The 16,899-nt window shown below is 40.7% G+C and overlaps 2 protein-coding genes across 2 annotated transcripts in view; one reads left to right on the forward strand and one right to left on the reverse strand.

The window, feature by feature from the left end:
* The window catches only part of RSU1 (Ras suppressor protein 1), a 275,248-nt gene extending 269,333 nt beyond the window's left edge, over window positions 1-5,915 (forward strand). Inside the window, exon 9 of the mRNA XM_060292257.2 lies at window positions 5,830-5,915. Within this exon, the coding sequence (XP_060148240.1) occupies window position 5,830 (1 nt within the window). The 3' untranslated portion in view covers window positions 5,831-5,915. The remainder of the gene's footprint in view (window positions 1-5,829) is intronic.
* PTER (phosphotriesterase related) overlaps window positions 1-16,899 on the reverse strand; it is a 28,768-nt gene that overhangs the window by 1,503 nt on the left and 10,366 nt on the right. The window contains 2 exon segments of the mRNA XM_030832402.2: window positions 5,049-5,075; window positions 5,077-5,181. Coding sequence (XP_030688262.2) covers window positions 5,049-5,075; window positions 5,077-5,181 — 132 coding nt within the window.

Consider the following 16,899-nt stretch of genomic DNA (forward strand, 5'->3'; position numbering starts at 1 on the left):
TTCTCTGGCATTTTCTGTCCTGTCTTGTCGATCCCTAGATTTCCAAATGGATCTAGATGGATGGGTAGCGCCTTCCGCCAAGGGCTAATTATTTGAAAGGTATCTTTTTTGTTTCAGTAGCATTTCTCGGCATTCTAGTGCATGAGTCATATTTAATAACTACTACAGCAAGCAAAATGTGGGCCACTGCATCAAAAAACTCGAGCACAAAGCCTTGCCCTCTGAGAACATACATTTTAAAAGAAATTATACTTAAAGATTAGATCTTATGTTTGCAGGCCAAAGGAATGCCAGAAAAGAGCCAACCCGGGTGTTTTGTCTAGAAATCTGCATTCACATCACACGTACCTCATGTGTGTCCTAAGAATACTTAGAGTGCTAGCTGTGCCACCACCATTATTTGCTTCTTTCTTTCTTTCTTTTTATTGAAGTATAGTTGATGTACAATAGTATATGTTACAGATGTACAGTATAGTGATTCACAAGTTTTAAAGGTTATACTCCATTTATAGTTATTATAAAATATTGGCTATATTCCCTGTGTTATACAATATATCCTTGGAGCTTATTTCATACATAATAGTTTATACCTCTTAATCCCCTACCTCTGAATTCCCTGTATGCCTACCTACCCCTCTATAGGGACAGGGCATTACCTGCCTCTCTGAGATTTGTATAATGTCCAAAAGTCCTGATCTGAAGTTACTTGTGGAACGAACTCTCTTTAAGGGAATTATTTAAGGCCGTTATATGATCGTTTATGAAAAGAGAGAAAGATTTGACAGATGCATGCACAGTGCTGAAACGTAGTGTGACAAACCTTGATCCGCAACTGAAAAGGAGTATCACCTTACAGGAAATTTTAAGGTACACTTTCCCCGGTGTATTTTCTGAGCATTTCTCAACATTTTTGTCTCTTTTCCTTGTCTGAGAAAAAGAGATATCTTATTACTACAGAGGCACATTTGTGTAAACAAATTCCTGTAAGAAGCCTGTGTCATATCCTGAAGCACAAAGCCACTGAATTGCGCAGTAGTGTGGAAAGATACTCATTTCAAAATGGGAACCCTTAGAACTCATTAAGTCAAGAATCTGGAGACCAGTTATCTCATGAGAAAGAGAATGTTCTGGCTCTAGACACATAATTATATCCTGACTCTCAGGAAAACTGCCTGGTCACTCCTAAAATAAGAGATCGTCTCATATGCTGCGCCATTGTGTAGAAGAACAGTATTTAGAGAGAGACCGCCAGAAGGAAGGAACCAATACAGAGGAGAAGACAAAAAATCACAGTAATTATAGCAATACAAATGAGTTAGTGTTTTGCAAACAAATATTAGAGAGAGACTACAATGTGTGAAAAGGCAGAGATATAATAAGATTGAGAAATGGAACATAAGATTGAAAACAGGTGTTAGACACAGAATTTCTGGTGCTGAAAACCAGAGGTAGGCAGAAGCATGCTTCTCTGTTCTTGCACTTCAAAGCTTTGAGATTACTGCGGCTCAGAGAAGGACTGCTGATGAATGATGAAAATCAGGCGCCCAGGAGGTAGGGACAAGGGGATACACACACAACCCAAACGTCATTTAGTAATTACCGTGAGCTGCACTCGAGTCCAGGCACTTAATGCATGGTTTTAATTTACAAAGATTAAGGATGCGTACATACACAGATACATAGACATACACAAACACACATGCACATATATATACTTTTTGATGTATTTCCGTACATCTAGAATGTTTACATTTAGCTCAGTGAAAGCTCATATCCCCATAGACCTCCCTCTGCAGATTCCCTCTTTTATTTCAGGTCTAGGAGTGTCATGGAAAGCATAGGGGTGGAGAAGATAAAGCTCACTGCCATAAACGGGCTTAGAGAAACAAAGCAGGTCCTGGGAGCAAACTTCCTATTTCCAAGATGAATTGTAAAACGTGTGTTGAGGGCATTCATCAGGAAATCATGGTTCTGAGGTCATGAAAGATGAGGAAGGTCTACACAGCACCCCATTTTAAATTCCAGAGAATATTCACCTCTGAGTATGGTCCAAGCTAGTAGGACTCTTAGGAAACCTGTTTGCCTGTATTGAGTGGTACTCCTGGGCAAGGAAATTAAAATCATAAAACAAAACAAACAAACCAATAAATCTGTTTATCAAAGAACTGGTTTGAGTAGTAAAAAAACAAAAAAAAGCCCTAGGGATTCTGGTCAGAACAGTCAAAGCAGTTTGCTCGTGTAGAGCTGAGTGTCTCCATATTTATATACAAAACTACTGTAATGTCAATCAACTCTGTCTGATGATATTAAACTTGAAGCCTATTTTACTGTTAATAAGCTCAGCAAGGAGGTCTGCCAGTACACAGGGACAGTAGAAGGCATACATGTAAAGATAGACTTCCCGGGGGAAAGACCCTAAGGCTGTCCGAGCTGTGGCCGCTGGCTCAAGACCTCCCCATCAAACCCAATGTACATGTGTTCAACTCCTGCTGCTTGAGCCCCACAGTTTCTGGACATCACTTCTCTGCTCCAGTTTGGCTTTTACTCCCATTCCAACCAGTTTTCTACAGTCAGAACCCTGTTCTGCTCCGTGTCGCCATGGAGAACTACTTCCACTCAACCTTCCTTTCCCCACTCTGACCAGGAGTTCCATCCTTCTACTTTTTCGCTCACCTTCTTCCACTATCTGTATTCACCCATTTGCTTCAAGCATCCAGGGATTTTCCCCTGCCATGTTATTCCTGGACATCTCTCCATCTCTCTCTACACTTTCTTCCCTCCAGCTTGGACCTCGTGACCCTCATCTCAACCCCTCCGTGGTCCCCCCAATATCAACCATGTTTTTCAGACAGAATCCCAACCCTCAAGCTCTCTGTCTCCATCTTCTACTTCTATTCACAAAATTTCTTTGGTCCTACTACCAAAACACAAAACATTTTTTAGGAAAATAATCACCAAATCATGGACATTGGTGCCAGTGGACAGTCATGCAGTCATGATCTCTGGCCTCCACTGGGTCTTCCACACAACAGTATCTCTCATTCATTCACCATCCACTCCCAGCCTTTATCCTCCTCTACAAGGTCCTGCCCTGAATCCATTCCTTCCTTCTCAGGAGATGACCATGTCTCCTTCACAGGCGCCCTAGAGATCACACGGGACCATCTGTCCTCAGTTTCCTGTTCCTCTCACCAAAACACCGTTCTGCACTCACTCCATTACCTGCCGCACCTGCTTTCGTTTCCATGGAGACAGTATACCTCCTTTCAACCAACTTCCTATTTGCTGCCCAGATTCCATCTCTTTGTCTCCTTAAGAGCCTTCCTCTGTATCTCTTACCTGTCCAGATTTTTTTTCGGTTAACATTGACGGACCACTTCCATAGTCTACCCCAGACACTCAGCTAAAAACCGCATATTTTATTTCATATAAATTCTATAATGACCCTGTAGATTAGGCACCACTTCCCTGGATTCATTCTCTCTGTCTCCTAACAAAACCTTCCTTTGGTCCTGTCTGGACTTCTAGCTCCAGCGCTCCAGCCCTGCTTCCCTTTACTATCAAGCTTCTTGAAAGTGTAGCCTCTGTCCTCTTCGTCCCCTTCTACTCGTTCCTCAAGCCTTTTCTGCCAAGACTGCACTTATTGACTGAAATAAAGACTTCCTGGGCTTCCCTGGTGGCGCAGTGGTTAAGAATCCATCTGCCAATGCAGGGGACACGGGTTCGAGCCCTGGTCCAGGAAGATCCCACGTGCCACCAAGCAACTAAGCCCGTGTGCCACAACTACTGAGCCTACGCTCTAGAGCCCACGAGCCACAACTACTGAAGCCTGCATGCCTAGAGCCTGTGCTTCGCAACAAGAGAAGCCACCGCAAGGAGAAGCCCGCGCACCACAACAAAGAGCAGCCCCCGCTTGCAGCAACTAGAGAAAGACCGTGTGCAGCAATGAAGACCCAACACAGCCAAAAATAAAATTAAAAAAAAAACCAAACAACTTCCTGATTGTGAAATCCAATGGATACTTTTCAGTCTTTATCTCACTTGATATCTGCCACATATTAAAAGAGTTCAAACCCTTCTGCTTTAAGTATCCTTCTCCAACAACTTTAATAAAAATGCATTTCTCTGATATTCTTAACGCTTTGAAAATTTCTCAACCTGTCTCTGAGGGTCTGTTCCTGAGTTCATCCCTTAAGTGTTGGTGGTCACCAGAGCTCTGTCCTCATTCTCTTCTCTGAGTGATCTCATTCATTCCCACGCTTCCAACTGTCACATGCAAGCCAACAATGTCTAGATTTATGTCCAAGTCTCTGTCCTGAGCTTCACACCCTTATCCCAGGGCCCCACCAGATAGCAACACGATATTCCCAAGATAAAGTCATCCTGTCAATCCCAAATCTATTTCTCCTCCCACATTCCCTAACTTGGTGCATTCAGTCTTCATATCACCATGTAACAAAGACAAACCAGGTAGCATCCAGCCTTGACTCCGGAAATTTTCCACTCGGTTGCAGAGAATGACTTGTACAATTATTTGCTTTCACCCCCAAAATATTGGAAAATTTTGAGAGGTTGGATTTTATGTAATGTTTGACCTTTAGACATTATACTTATAGCCTGTACGTTGCAGTCACCTCTTTAGTGAATATTTTAAGTAAAGCATTTCAAAAATTAATTATAGGAGGTTAGGACCTCTGGTGTGGTCAACCTGAGAAAGAAACAGCTTACTTCGTTAAGAGTAAAAAAGAGGGAAATGTCTTTTGTTCTTTTATTGTCAGAGCAGAGATTTTGTCTGTATTTCTTATCAGCTGCCCATCTGCACTGAACTAAGGCTTTGCGAAGCTTCTGCCTACTTAGGCTGATTCAGTTTCTCCTCAAAATAATATATAGAGATTTGCCTTCCTGAAACAGCATTGGTATATTTTTCTCTGCAAGTCCCTGGTTCTGCCTGCTTACTGTTTTCTGAATCTTTGCTAATACCCACCCAGATAAGAAAATCCAAAAGAGATGGTGAAAGGAAAGACCATGAGAGATTTCATCATGTTTACCTTTCAATTCTTTTATTATCATTGGGCATCCGGGTTGAACTGATAATGGAAAAGTTCAGAACCAAAGAGATCATATTCCAAGTAACAGCCAAGTTGAGCCAACTCCAGTAGTTCCCTCTTGTCAAGGAGAGTCCTAGAGACAATAAGACAGACATATTGTTACTCTTTGTTTGTTTGTGTGCGGTACGCGGGCCCCTCACTGTTGTGGCCTCTCCCGTTGCGGAGCACCGGCTCCGGACGCGCAGGCTCAGCGGCCATGGCTCACGGGCCCAGCCGCTCCGCGGCATGTGGGATCTTCCCAGACCGGGGCACGAACCCGTGTCCCCTGCATCGGCAGGCGGACTCCCAACCACTGCGCCACCAGGGAAGCCCCATATTGTAACTCTTAAGAGCATATTTTCCAGGTACTTCCCTGGTGGCCCGGGGGTTAAGACTCCAAGCTTCCAAATGCAGGGACGCCAATTTGATCCCTGGTGGGTCGGGGAGCTAAGATCCCACATGCCACGTGGTGTGGCCAAAAACAAACAAAAAAACAAGAGCATATTTTTCACATAGACAGATTCAAAGTTTTAAGCACACCATGTACTGGAATGTAGTTGAAATCAAGTAAAAGAACTTTTAAGTTGGCTTTTATGATGTGACTATAAAATAGTTCAATTTGTTATCAGAAATTAGGGAAAATTCCCATCCAAAAGGGAGTTTTCCCATCTCAAGGACTTGGGAACTGTAGACATTTTAATTATGCTGCCATCTCCAAAACAATTTTGTAATTCTTTTTCAGAATTGTCTTCAGGATATGCTCCGTATTCCTTTGAAAATCCTTAGTGGGACTGCTGTGAACTGTGGAAACTATCAGAGGAAATTTGGCATCAGGATTGGAGAATTAGGTGAGTAATACTGATCTGGATAAAACAGGAAGCCAAGGTAAGGTAACAGGGCGATTTTCTTGTGAGGATCTGTTCTAAAATTAATTCCAAAGCATATGTGAATATCATTGCGATTTTTTTTAGAAAAAGGAGGGGCAATACTCCTACAGATATTTATGTTCTGGTGTGTTTATTTTTTAAACAGAATTTATTATTTTATGATAATTTTACGGCTATCTTCTCACTTCAGTAGAGATCATAGTAAAAATATCACTCTTTGTAAGACTGTGTAAATGAATGGGAAAAGGAGAAAAATATAGGATGAGTGCAGGCTACAGACAGAAGAGTTGAGTCTGGAACGAGTAGATTATCTCAAGAAATTGAGACTCTAACAAGTAAAAAGGAGGCCTAAAATTAACTCCCAAAATGCCATCGTAGAGATTCAAGCACAGAGAGAAATAGGAAAGAAAGAAAGAAAAAATCCTACCAGGAGGCAATATGGAAAAAATGTGAAGGAAAAAATACACCTCATTAAACATTGTATGAAGGGAGTTAAGGACCTAGAGGAAGGAAGTGATTGTTTGGGATCCAAGATGGGCTTGGAGAAGAGTTGCAACGTCAGATAATCCTTGTCTTATTAGGGTTTTATCCATTCTGATATCCTATTACTTTGGCAATGCCAGGATGCAAGGATTAAAGCACTATTGTATGTCTATAAATCTGCTTCTAAGGGGTCAGAAGTATTTTCAAAGCCTCTCTTCCAAACCCTAGGAGGACCAATTAAGCCTCTGTGTCCGAGTGTGAGAGGGCTCTGCTGTCCTGGGCTGCTGCCGGAGAGTTGGTCTTGACCTTCACTCAGCCATCATATCGTAGCTGGCTCGTTTTTATTCTGTTCACCCGTTTAGCGTAACTTAGAGTTCACGATGTTGTTTAAGGCAGGGAGGCTAAAAACGTCTTTCCTTTATGCTATAAAATGCACATTAGCTCTGTGCTACCTTCTATTAATACCACTCCTTTTCTATCTTCTTACCATGGAGACCATTTTTGCTTCCAAAATTACTAGGCTAAAAGAATATGTGTTTTACTATAGTAAACATATTCTGTTTTCCCCAAAGAACCATGCTTAAAAATGAAATATACACAATTAAAATAACATAAGGGGGAAGAGATAAGTTTAGTATTTTTTTCCTTTTCTAAAATTTTTTATTATTTTTGTCTGTGTTGGGTCTTCGCTGCTGCGCGCGGGCTTTCTCTAGTTGTGGCGAGGGGGGGGCTACTCTTCGTTGAGGTGCGCGGGCTTCTTATTGCGGTGGCTTCTCTTTGTTGCAGAGCACGGGCTCTAGGGTGCGCGGGCTTCAGTAGTTGTGGCTCGTGGGCTCTAGAGCGCAGGCTCAGTAGTTGTGGCGCACGGGCTTAGTTGCTCCGCGGCATGTGGGATCTTCCCGGACCAGGGATCGAACCCGTGTCCCCTGCATTGGCAGGTGCTTCTTAACCACTGTGCCACCAGGGAAGTCCCAGTGCTACATATTTTATCCTCAAAGGACATTTTCCAGAATTACGTTGACTTTGTGTGCACACTGTGTGTTTTAATTTTTATTTTGAAATGTAGTTCCCTCCCCGCAGTAACCTCAAAAACTGCACTTGAAAAATGGAAGTTATCTGAAAAAGTAAGAAAGGCTTAGTTTGTGGAGGTCTTCAATCAGTAGCTCAAAGCATAACGACATATAATAGACAGGATTTGACCATTACAGGTATTTTGGTTATTTCTAATAATATGGTCAGAGGAGGAAAAGGAACTATGTTCATTGTGACCATTGCTTACTTTCTTACTAGGAGCCTTATGTTGCTCTAAGCCTCTTACAAATACTAAGTGGCACATATTAAGGGTCTTCTATAATGAGGTCCTCTCTCCTGAAGTTCAGACCTGCATGCCTAATTGCTTGCCGTCTCTACTTGGTTGTCTAATAGGCAACTCAAGCTTAACATGCCTTGAACTAAACCCCTCATGTCCTGCCCCAAACCAGCTGCTCCAACTAAGTTGATGGCAACTCCATCCATCCAGTGCTCAGGCCAAAAATCCTGGAGCTTTGTCCTCTTTCTTCCTCTGAGTCACTCTACATCTAGCCCATCAAGATAGACTTTTGGTTTGACTTTCAAAATAGGACCAGAATCCAAATACGTCACCACCTCCCCTGCTACCCTCCTGGTCCAAAACACCATCTTCTCTTGCAGGATCCCTGCAATAGATTCCCAAGTACTCTCCCTACTTCTCTACCTTTCCTCTGTTACAGTCTATTCCAATACAGCAACCAAAATCTATCTACACACCTAAGTCAGATCAGGTCTCTCCTCCGCTCACAACCCACCAATAGCTCCCCATTTCCCTCCGAGAAAAAGCCAGGGCCTTAACAGTGGCCCACGAGGCCCTAGGTGATCTTCATGGATGTGGTCTTCCAAAAACCTCATCTCAGAGAGGGCTGGGGAACGTAGGCATCTAGATCTCCAGATGTCAATTATATATAAATCCTGCCTGTATTGGAAATGTTATCGGAAGAATGGTACCATAGGCAGGGATCACTTTCTAGAGGAAGACGAACATGTTCAGTAAGATTCATCTACACGTGGAAGTTTCAAAGGTAATCCCTGGGAATTCTTACCCTGTAGAACAGCACGTAGAAAGGAGTGTGTCTTTGAGGGAAATGGTCCCTCTGTAAAACACTCTTAAAAATTTCACAGTCATATGTAGGCGAGAAAATTTCAGAAAAGAAGCAATTAAGCTGATTTTTTTTTTTTTGTGGTACGCGGGCCTCTCACCGCCGCGGCCCCTCCCGCTGCAGAGCACAGGCTCCGGAGGCGCAGGCCCATTGTCCATGGCTCACGGGCCCAGCCGCTCCACGGCACGTGGTATCCTCCCGGACCGGGACACAAACCCCCGTCCCCTGCATCGGCAAGCGGACTCCCAGCCACCGCGCCACCAGGGAAGCCCCTAAGCTGATTTTGACCATCAGGAGAATGCTGTTTAAAAAGGAGGCAGACAAATTTGCTGTCATTAGAAAGCCAGGATAAATATACACACATACATACATACATACATATGTACACATACATACAGGTATGTACATACATACATACATATTATTATTATTAGTGACATTTGATGATGTGACACACCCTAGATAACTGAACATTAGTGTGAAGGCAACTAAGATATGAGTGCACTTAAATTCTCCCTATTGAAGGAGGAAACATAGTATAAAATCCATGGGGAAAAGTAGGTCAATGATCAGACATACTTTTCAGAAGACAGCCCTGAAAATAAAATGAGTTTGGTATTAGATATTCATGAGGCGGTAGGATGGAGAAGTAGGTGAAGCAAGAAAATAAAACAATAATCCTCAGGCAAAATAAACAGCCCTTTCTCATTTAATCTTTACAAAAACGACATGAGAAAAGTATGATCATCCCCATTTTATAGATGAGGAAACTAAGTCTCAGAAAAGCTTGTAAGTCTCAACTTCCCAAAGGAGGAGGTGGTGAATAAATGCAAACTGCGTTCATCTTCAGAAGCCATGTTCTTAGACCCTGCTGCCCCTTTTGTGATGACAGCATTCACCCGCCTCAGCTGCTCCATTCCTTACGTCAGCACTTACCTATGGAGAAAAACACCCCATCACAAAAGCATCTCACCTTGCACCGTGAATGTCTAACAAGGTGACTTAACTACATTAAAGTGACATTCAGCTGGATGACTTCCAGGGATTGTCAAGGTGCTACTGAAGTTGCATTTATGCATGTGAATTTTTTTTCACTTGGAGAAAGGATTGACCCCAGATGTCAAAATGGTACCAGGGGAAAATGTACTCTGCCTGACGTCTGTCAGAAGAGGATTAAACGGAGGTCCTGCCCCTCCATGATCTCATAGCACTTCTTATAAGAGCGAAGGTGTCAACCGCAGCCAGTTTTCCTCATTCCATATTCTATATGCATGAATAATTATATTCTCTCTTATTCCAGTCTTCCCCAGCCTTTAAGGTATATATCTTTCACCTCTTGCCCTAAATAGTCAATGAGGTGACTCTGAGATGCAGAAGAGCTACTGCATTTCACACTGGAGAAAGTCCCTTCTTCCAGGTGAATGAAGTTGATTGCAATGTCATTTGTAAAATGTCCTGAGATTTCCCAAGAGGAAGATGAGGTGCTCGAATCAAGTATTTGTTCTTGTTATTCATACTATATCATTTCTTTTGTTGCATGTTTGACACTTTTGCTCTTCAACCAGTAAACAGATTCTCTCTATGTAAGGAACGGGCTTATATTTATGACAAATATATTGCTATTGACTAAGAAAATGGTTCTCTGATGCCATTTGGCTATCTTCATTTTCAGAATATTGTTATCACGTACATACATGTTTTAAGGCCAGTATTAAAACGCAAGACAGTTGGTTCTGTTTTTCAAACCTCTTTATATTCTAGATCTGACCCAAGAGCTGAGGGGTGTAGTTTAATGTCAAAATGCACTCTGAGTGGGAACAAGGAAGTCTGTGTGAAGAGATAATTTAGACAAGGAGCTTTGCGCTCTCTGGGAAGCGAGAACTAAGAAGCAGAGGAAAGGATATAACACGTGGTGTTATCAAGATGATGACATTACCTAACATTTGTCTTGGGTTTTTATAGTTTCAAGATACTCACAAATACATGATTTCATCTCATACATTCAAGCACACCTTCATGAATTAATACAGCCAACATTTACTGTCTTGTGCTATCACCTACCCCGTGCTAGCCTTTGTGCTGGGATACTCCTATGAATAAGAAATTTAAGCTGCTGTCTCAAAGAACTGAAAGTCTAGGGAAGGAGATAGATATCTAAATTAATAATTACAATTAAATGTGTTGAAAGCTTTTTATAGTACAAATACATACAAAGTATTATGAAAGAATAATGAAAGAGGTGACTCCTTTGAGTTGAGTCTTGAAGAAAACTATTTAGATGTAGGTTGGTGGGGTTTAAGTGTCCGGTGACGGATGGATGATCCAGGAGAACACCTATTGAGAGGTAAAAGAGCTTGTCATTTCTAGAAGATAAGGCTGTAATTTATCAGAGCTAAAGTGCATGAGGGGAGACGCTTCTATCCATCCATCCATCCATCCATCCATCCACCCACCCACCCACCCATCCATCTAATAAGAAATTGTTGATCATCTACTTACTACGAAGTATGAGCTGGGGAAAAAAAGACAAATAATACAGGGTCTCATCCTTCAAGAAGATCAGTGTCTGTTAGGGAAAAGAGACATGGAAACACAGAATGGCTTTTCAGACCTTACCAAGTCTAAGAAAGTACTACTAGGAACTGGGTTGACACAAAGTAGGAGATATCAAACACTGCTTGGCTCATCCAGGAAAAGCTTCATAGAGAACAAAATCTCTGATGAGTTGTATATTGAAGAAAGACTCTGCCTAGTAGAGCAGAGAATAGGGTATTTCCACCAGACGGACTAGGTTGGAAATAAGTTACTCAAAGTCACGGGCAGTGTGGCTTTAGCCCAGATTCTGCCTATGCACTAGAGAGGGTGGGAGATGAGGTGGAGAGATGGGTGGGGACCAGATGACCAAGATGTTTGGATTTTGTGCTGAAGGTGACACAGAACCACTGAAGGATCGTAATTCGGGGTGGGGGATGTAATCAGATGTGTGTTTGCAAAGATCCAAATGATGGCAATTTGGAGGCTAGATTAGGGAGCAAAGCTAAGGGGGTGGTTCCTGTTTGGAGACTATTACAGTAGTTCAGGCGACAATGAGGACCTGAATTAAGTGAACAACAGAGGAATAGATCAGAGGGGCTATATTTGGAGATCTTAGTGTGGTAGACAGGTTTTAACATGTGGGGCTGCAGAGGGGAGGGGACTTTAGACTAACATCTGGGCGAATAATACTGTCATTGACCAGAATAGGGCAAGAAGGAAGAGTAAGCGGTGGGACACGGTCTCCATAGTGACAGAAGTGTAGAAGGAGAATCAAGGGCCTGCCACGGGCAGTTCATTAGATGTTGGCATCATTAAATGCTACCACGAGCATGGAAAGGGCAGGTTCTGAAACTCATAATGAACTGGTGAAATACTGATGCTGCATATGAACACGATTGCAGAAATGAAGAAACTAAAGCTTGGGTCTTTTAAGTGATCAAGAACCCAGGAATTCCAGGAACTCCTAGGCTAGTGCACTTTCCATTATACTGTGCAGTGACTGTTGGAATTCATCAGCTCCTCCAGTCTGTGAATTCCAGGGCCTGGAGGGTAAGCGCTGTGAGTGTCGCTGTATTTTGAGACTGGACTAGCTCAGGGCCTGACACATACAGAAGCACAGAATATCTTCAGTGCCAAAACTTATGAACTCGACCAAGTAATTGAAAAAATTTTTTTAACTTAAAAATACGATACTAAGGAGATGCTTATATATAACCGATTTATTTAAAACAATGTTTAATTTCAATGACTGATTATTATAAAAATTGTTTACCACAAAAGAACTCCAAAAAAGTCCTGTCTCCCTCTTCACTGAATTTCTTAATTTAAAACCAATGAGTATTTGTACAGATAGTGTCATGTGGGATTCTTTATAATTTTATGAGAGTTCTTCAACAACCACTTAAAAGAATTATTAAACTCACCTAGAATTGTTGATGTAACAACCTAAAATAACTTTTAAAATAGTTGTAATACAATGTTTAAAAGAAATTAATGTATAAATTACTATAACCTAATAAATTCAACGTTAATATAATTTTAAGACACTACGTATATTTCTGTACCATTAACGGCAGTTGCAACTTACCTACAAAATCTGAAAAATTCTTAATTGATGAATTTCAATTAATTTATTTTTTAATGTCAAAAATAGAAACTGAATAGAACGAAGTAAGTTTTTAATGTACGGCCTAAACATCGTCTATGGCTAGAAAGTATAATTTATTATTTCAATTAAATATTTACCAGGAACTCTGGTTTCAAACACACTCAAAGCCGTCAATTCAGATGGTGCATTCACATTAATATACTAGTTTATTCCCATATATGTAGGTATCTTAAAGATTCTTTTGTCTTTTTTAGAGGATTTTTTGGTGATAAAGCATTACTTGTATGGAACAGTCTTTTCATCTGTAAGGAGTAACTGGGAATGAAAAGCAATAGAAAAATAATTCCGATTGCAATGTATTTATTTTACATATTCCTCATCTATATTTGAACAGGCGTCTTCCTCCCACGTGATTCAGTTCTCTTCTTGGGTCTTTATCGTACAGACATGTTTAATGATGTCATAGGAGGGAATGACGTCACATTTTCAATATTATGACATAAGTGTAGGCTTGAGGAAGAGGAACAGATGGCTGCAAGAGAAAAAAACTCTTGTTTAAATTACACCAAAACCAGAAGTTGGCTCTGAATTGCGAAATGTAATTAAAACCTCATTTTAAAATGGATTTCACAGTTTATCCACCCTAGGAAGAGCTTTTTACCATATGAACTTTCCAGCTACCACAGAGCACAAAAGAGGTTGCGTTTTTCATGTAAGCGATACACAGTTCAAGGAATGATGGTATTGAGGAGAGTGAAGATAAATCTCATAGACGTGGCAATCCTTTTTGTTATAATGTCACATTTCACGGGAATGGTGTCAGAGTCATGAAAAATGTCTCTAGAAGAAAAAAATTACTTGTGGAAGCTTTTGGTGGGTATAATGTATCAGAGAGAATACAGGACTAGTGCCTTCGTTTGCTCTTGACATTGGGCTGATTCGCCCAAGCGTGTTTGTTAAAGAGTGCGATTTAGGATACTCAACACATACCAATTACCAGCATAACTTAATTGTATTTTATTCGGCACTTTTAGGTATATTAAGTAGTTTTGCTCCATTTCAGTTTGTCCAGTATTTGCCTGGATTTTCTATTTCTTTTAAAATAAGTTTTGCAATGAAAGGAAAACCATGATAAACGATAATCGGGGACATTTGCCTAACACATTAAGGGTTAAAAAATAATTTTTCTTAATGCCTTTTGACAGATGAGCAAAAAACTGGAGGCTTAAATGACTTGCTGACGGTCACTTAGCAAGTAAGTGCTGGTGTCAGAAATAGAATCAGACACAGTGACCCCAGCACTCCCTTTCTCCATTGTCCCAGGCAGACATAGAATAGGCACTGCATTCATGAAAGAATAGCTGTGGCCAATGTCACCACACGACATCACACAGAAATGTGTTCAAGGTTTGTGTTTCTTTGTCACTGAGTGCTCTCTACAAACCAATGTAGACTTTAAAAAAAAAATTTTTATTGGAGTATAATTGATTTACAATGTTGTGTTAGTTTCTGCCATACAGCGAAGTGAATCAGTTATACATATACATATATCCACTCGTTTTTAGACTCTTTTCCCATATAGGTCATTATAGAGCACTGAGTAGAGTTCCCTGTGCTATACAGTAGGTCCTTATTAGTTATCTGTTTTATATACAGTAGTGTGTATATGTCAACCCCAATTTATCCCTCTCCCCCTTCCCCCCATAACCACAAGTTTGTTTTTCACATTTGTGACTCTATTTCTGTTTTGTAAATAAGTTCATTTGTACCATTGTTTTAGATTCCACATATAAGTGATATCATATGGTATTTGTCTTTCTCTGTCTGACTTACTTCACTCAGTATGACGGTCTCTAGGTCCATCCATGTTGCGACAAGTGGCATTATTTCATTCTTTCTATGGCTGAGTACTATTCCATTGTATATATGTACCACATCTTCTTTATCCATTCTTCTGTCGATGGGCATTTAGGTTGCTTCTGTGTCCTGGCTATTGTGAATAGTGCTGCATTGAACATTGGAGTGCATGTATCTTTTCGAATTATGATTTTCTCTGGATATATGCCCAGGAGTGGGATTGCTGGATCATATGGTAGCTCTATTTTTAGTTTTTTAAGGAACGTCCATGCTGTTCTGCATAACGGTTGTATCAATTTCCATTCCCACCAACAGCGCAAGAGGGTTCCCTTTTCTCCACACCCTCTCCAGCATTTGTTGTTTGTAGCTTTTTTGATGATGGCCATTCTGACCATTGTGAGGTGATACCTCATTGTAGTTTTGATTTGCATTTCTCTAATAATTAGTGACGTTGAGCATCTTTTCATGTGCCTCTTGGCTACCTGTATGTCTTCTTTGAAGAAATGTCTGTTTAGATCTTTCACCCATTGTTTGATTGGGTTTTTTTGATATTTGATTGGGTTGGGTTTTTGATATTGATCATGAGCTGTTTGTATATTTTGTAAATTAATCCCTTGTCTGTCGATTCATTTGCAAATATTTTCTCCCATTCTGTGGGTTGCAGTGTAGACTTTTATGTAAACTTTAGCTACCGTCATACCTAATTCTATGCCAGTAGCCATGATTGTATGTTTAAAAACATCTCGTTTTTCTTACATTTTCCTGTCTCATGCCATACGGGTAACAGAAGAAATGTCAGTGGATATTAGGAAATGAGAAAAGGGCACTGTTACTAGTAAATATTTTCTCTTAACAATTCTCATGTGCTTATCAGGCCCCTACTTTGTTGCCTGAATTAATGTCTTTAATTTCTCGCTCCGTAGTTGGATCTGAACTGATATGACTAAGTAAGCTGTCTTTACTATATATAACATGTACAAAGTATATACTCTACAAGACGTACTCATTCCTCTCACCACACACTGTGCATTTTGCATGTAATGCATGCATACCCAAGATCCTAACAATAACTATTAAGAAATACAGCACCGTATGCAGAGGATTCTAAGTGTTATAAACCATTTCATGCGCAAAACATTCCAATTGTTCTTTTTTTAAAAAAAAAAAAGTACCTCCACGCTATTTAAATATATAAAAATATTTTGGTCACTTTTAAGTTTGCCAGACTTTTGCCTGGAATTGTTTTTGGATGGTTTCACATTCATTCACTAGTATTCACAGGAGTTAAAACTGTACAGTTCAAAGGATACCAGATGATTATTTTTTGGTGCCTTTACAAAGACACCCTTAAGATTAAGTCACCATTATTATAATGAAGTAAGCATGCTGAAGGCAGAAAATGGGTCTTGTCCCCTGCTACATCCTAGTGTCAGGTATATGGTAATTAGGCACTTAACAAATATTTGTTGAATGAATGAATAAATGAAGTGATTTTCCACTCACTCACTTAATCTAATTAAGAGCATGAAAACAAATGTATCTAAATTGTGTCCTTTAAGGAGGTGGACGAATTTGGCCTGAATAATCAGGGGTAAAGAGCCCATCCACTGCAATCTGCCTTCTCCTCTTTCAGAAACCCTTGGGTCAAATTCCTCTCCCTTCCACAGGGAGAAATTTTCAAAGAGAGAGATGTGCTCTGTTCCTGCACTTAATTATCATTGTGCCTCTAATCAAACTCTAGGCCCTGGATTTCCATGAAAGCCCTTTGGTTTGTTAAATCGGTAAGTAGAAGAAAGATTGAGGCGTAGCACCTGTCTTTGGCCGTCCCAGTGGCTCCGAGTTTGATCAGTGAATAGTTAGTCCCCAAATGCCTTCCAGCCATGTTGCTCTACCCAGCTTGCCTTGGTGATGACAGAATGTTGCTGTCATAAAAATACCTACAGCTACTCTATAGTACATTGCAGAGAAAATTCCTTGGAGGCGGATGGCAAAAAGACTCTCCATGGGTTATCTTCTTCAATCCCATATACCCTGTATCAAACCAGGGGCAGAGGCGGTGCTGTGATCACATGCCACCTGGAAATGTGGCTAGAGTTTTAACAGGTAGTCAAGTTTTAATACGTGATTAAAACACATAAAGCCTTTGTGGATTAAAAGCCCAAACGGGAACACATAAGTGCTGGTGTTATTTTTCGACAAATGTTGACTTTGGGCGGCTGTAACTGTCAAGGGCAGCCCCCTACAATGTTCCCCAGGGTTACATCCACCGC

This window comes from Globicephala melas, chromosome 2 (genome assembly GCF_963455315.2).
Source record: "Globicephala melas chromosome 2, mGloMel1.2, whole genome shotgun sequence".
Lineage (NCBI taxonomy): Eukaryota > Metazoa > Chordata > Mammalia > Artiodactyla > Delphinidae > Globicephala > Globicephala melas.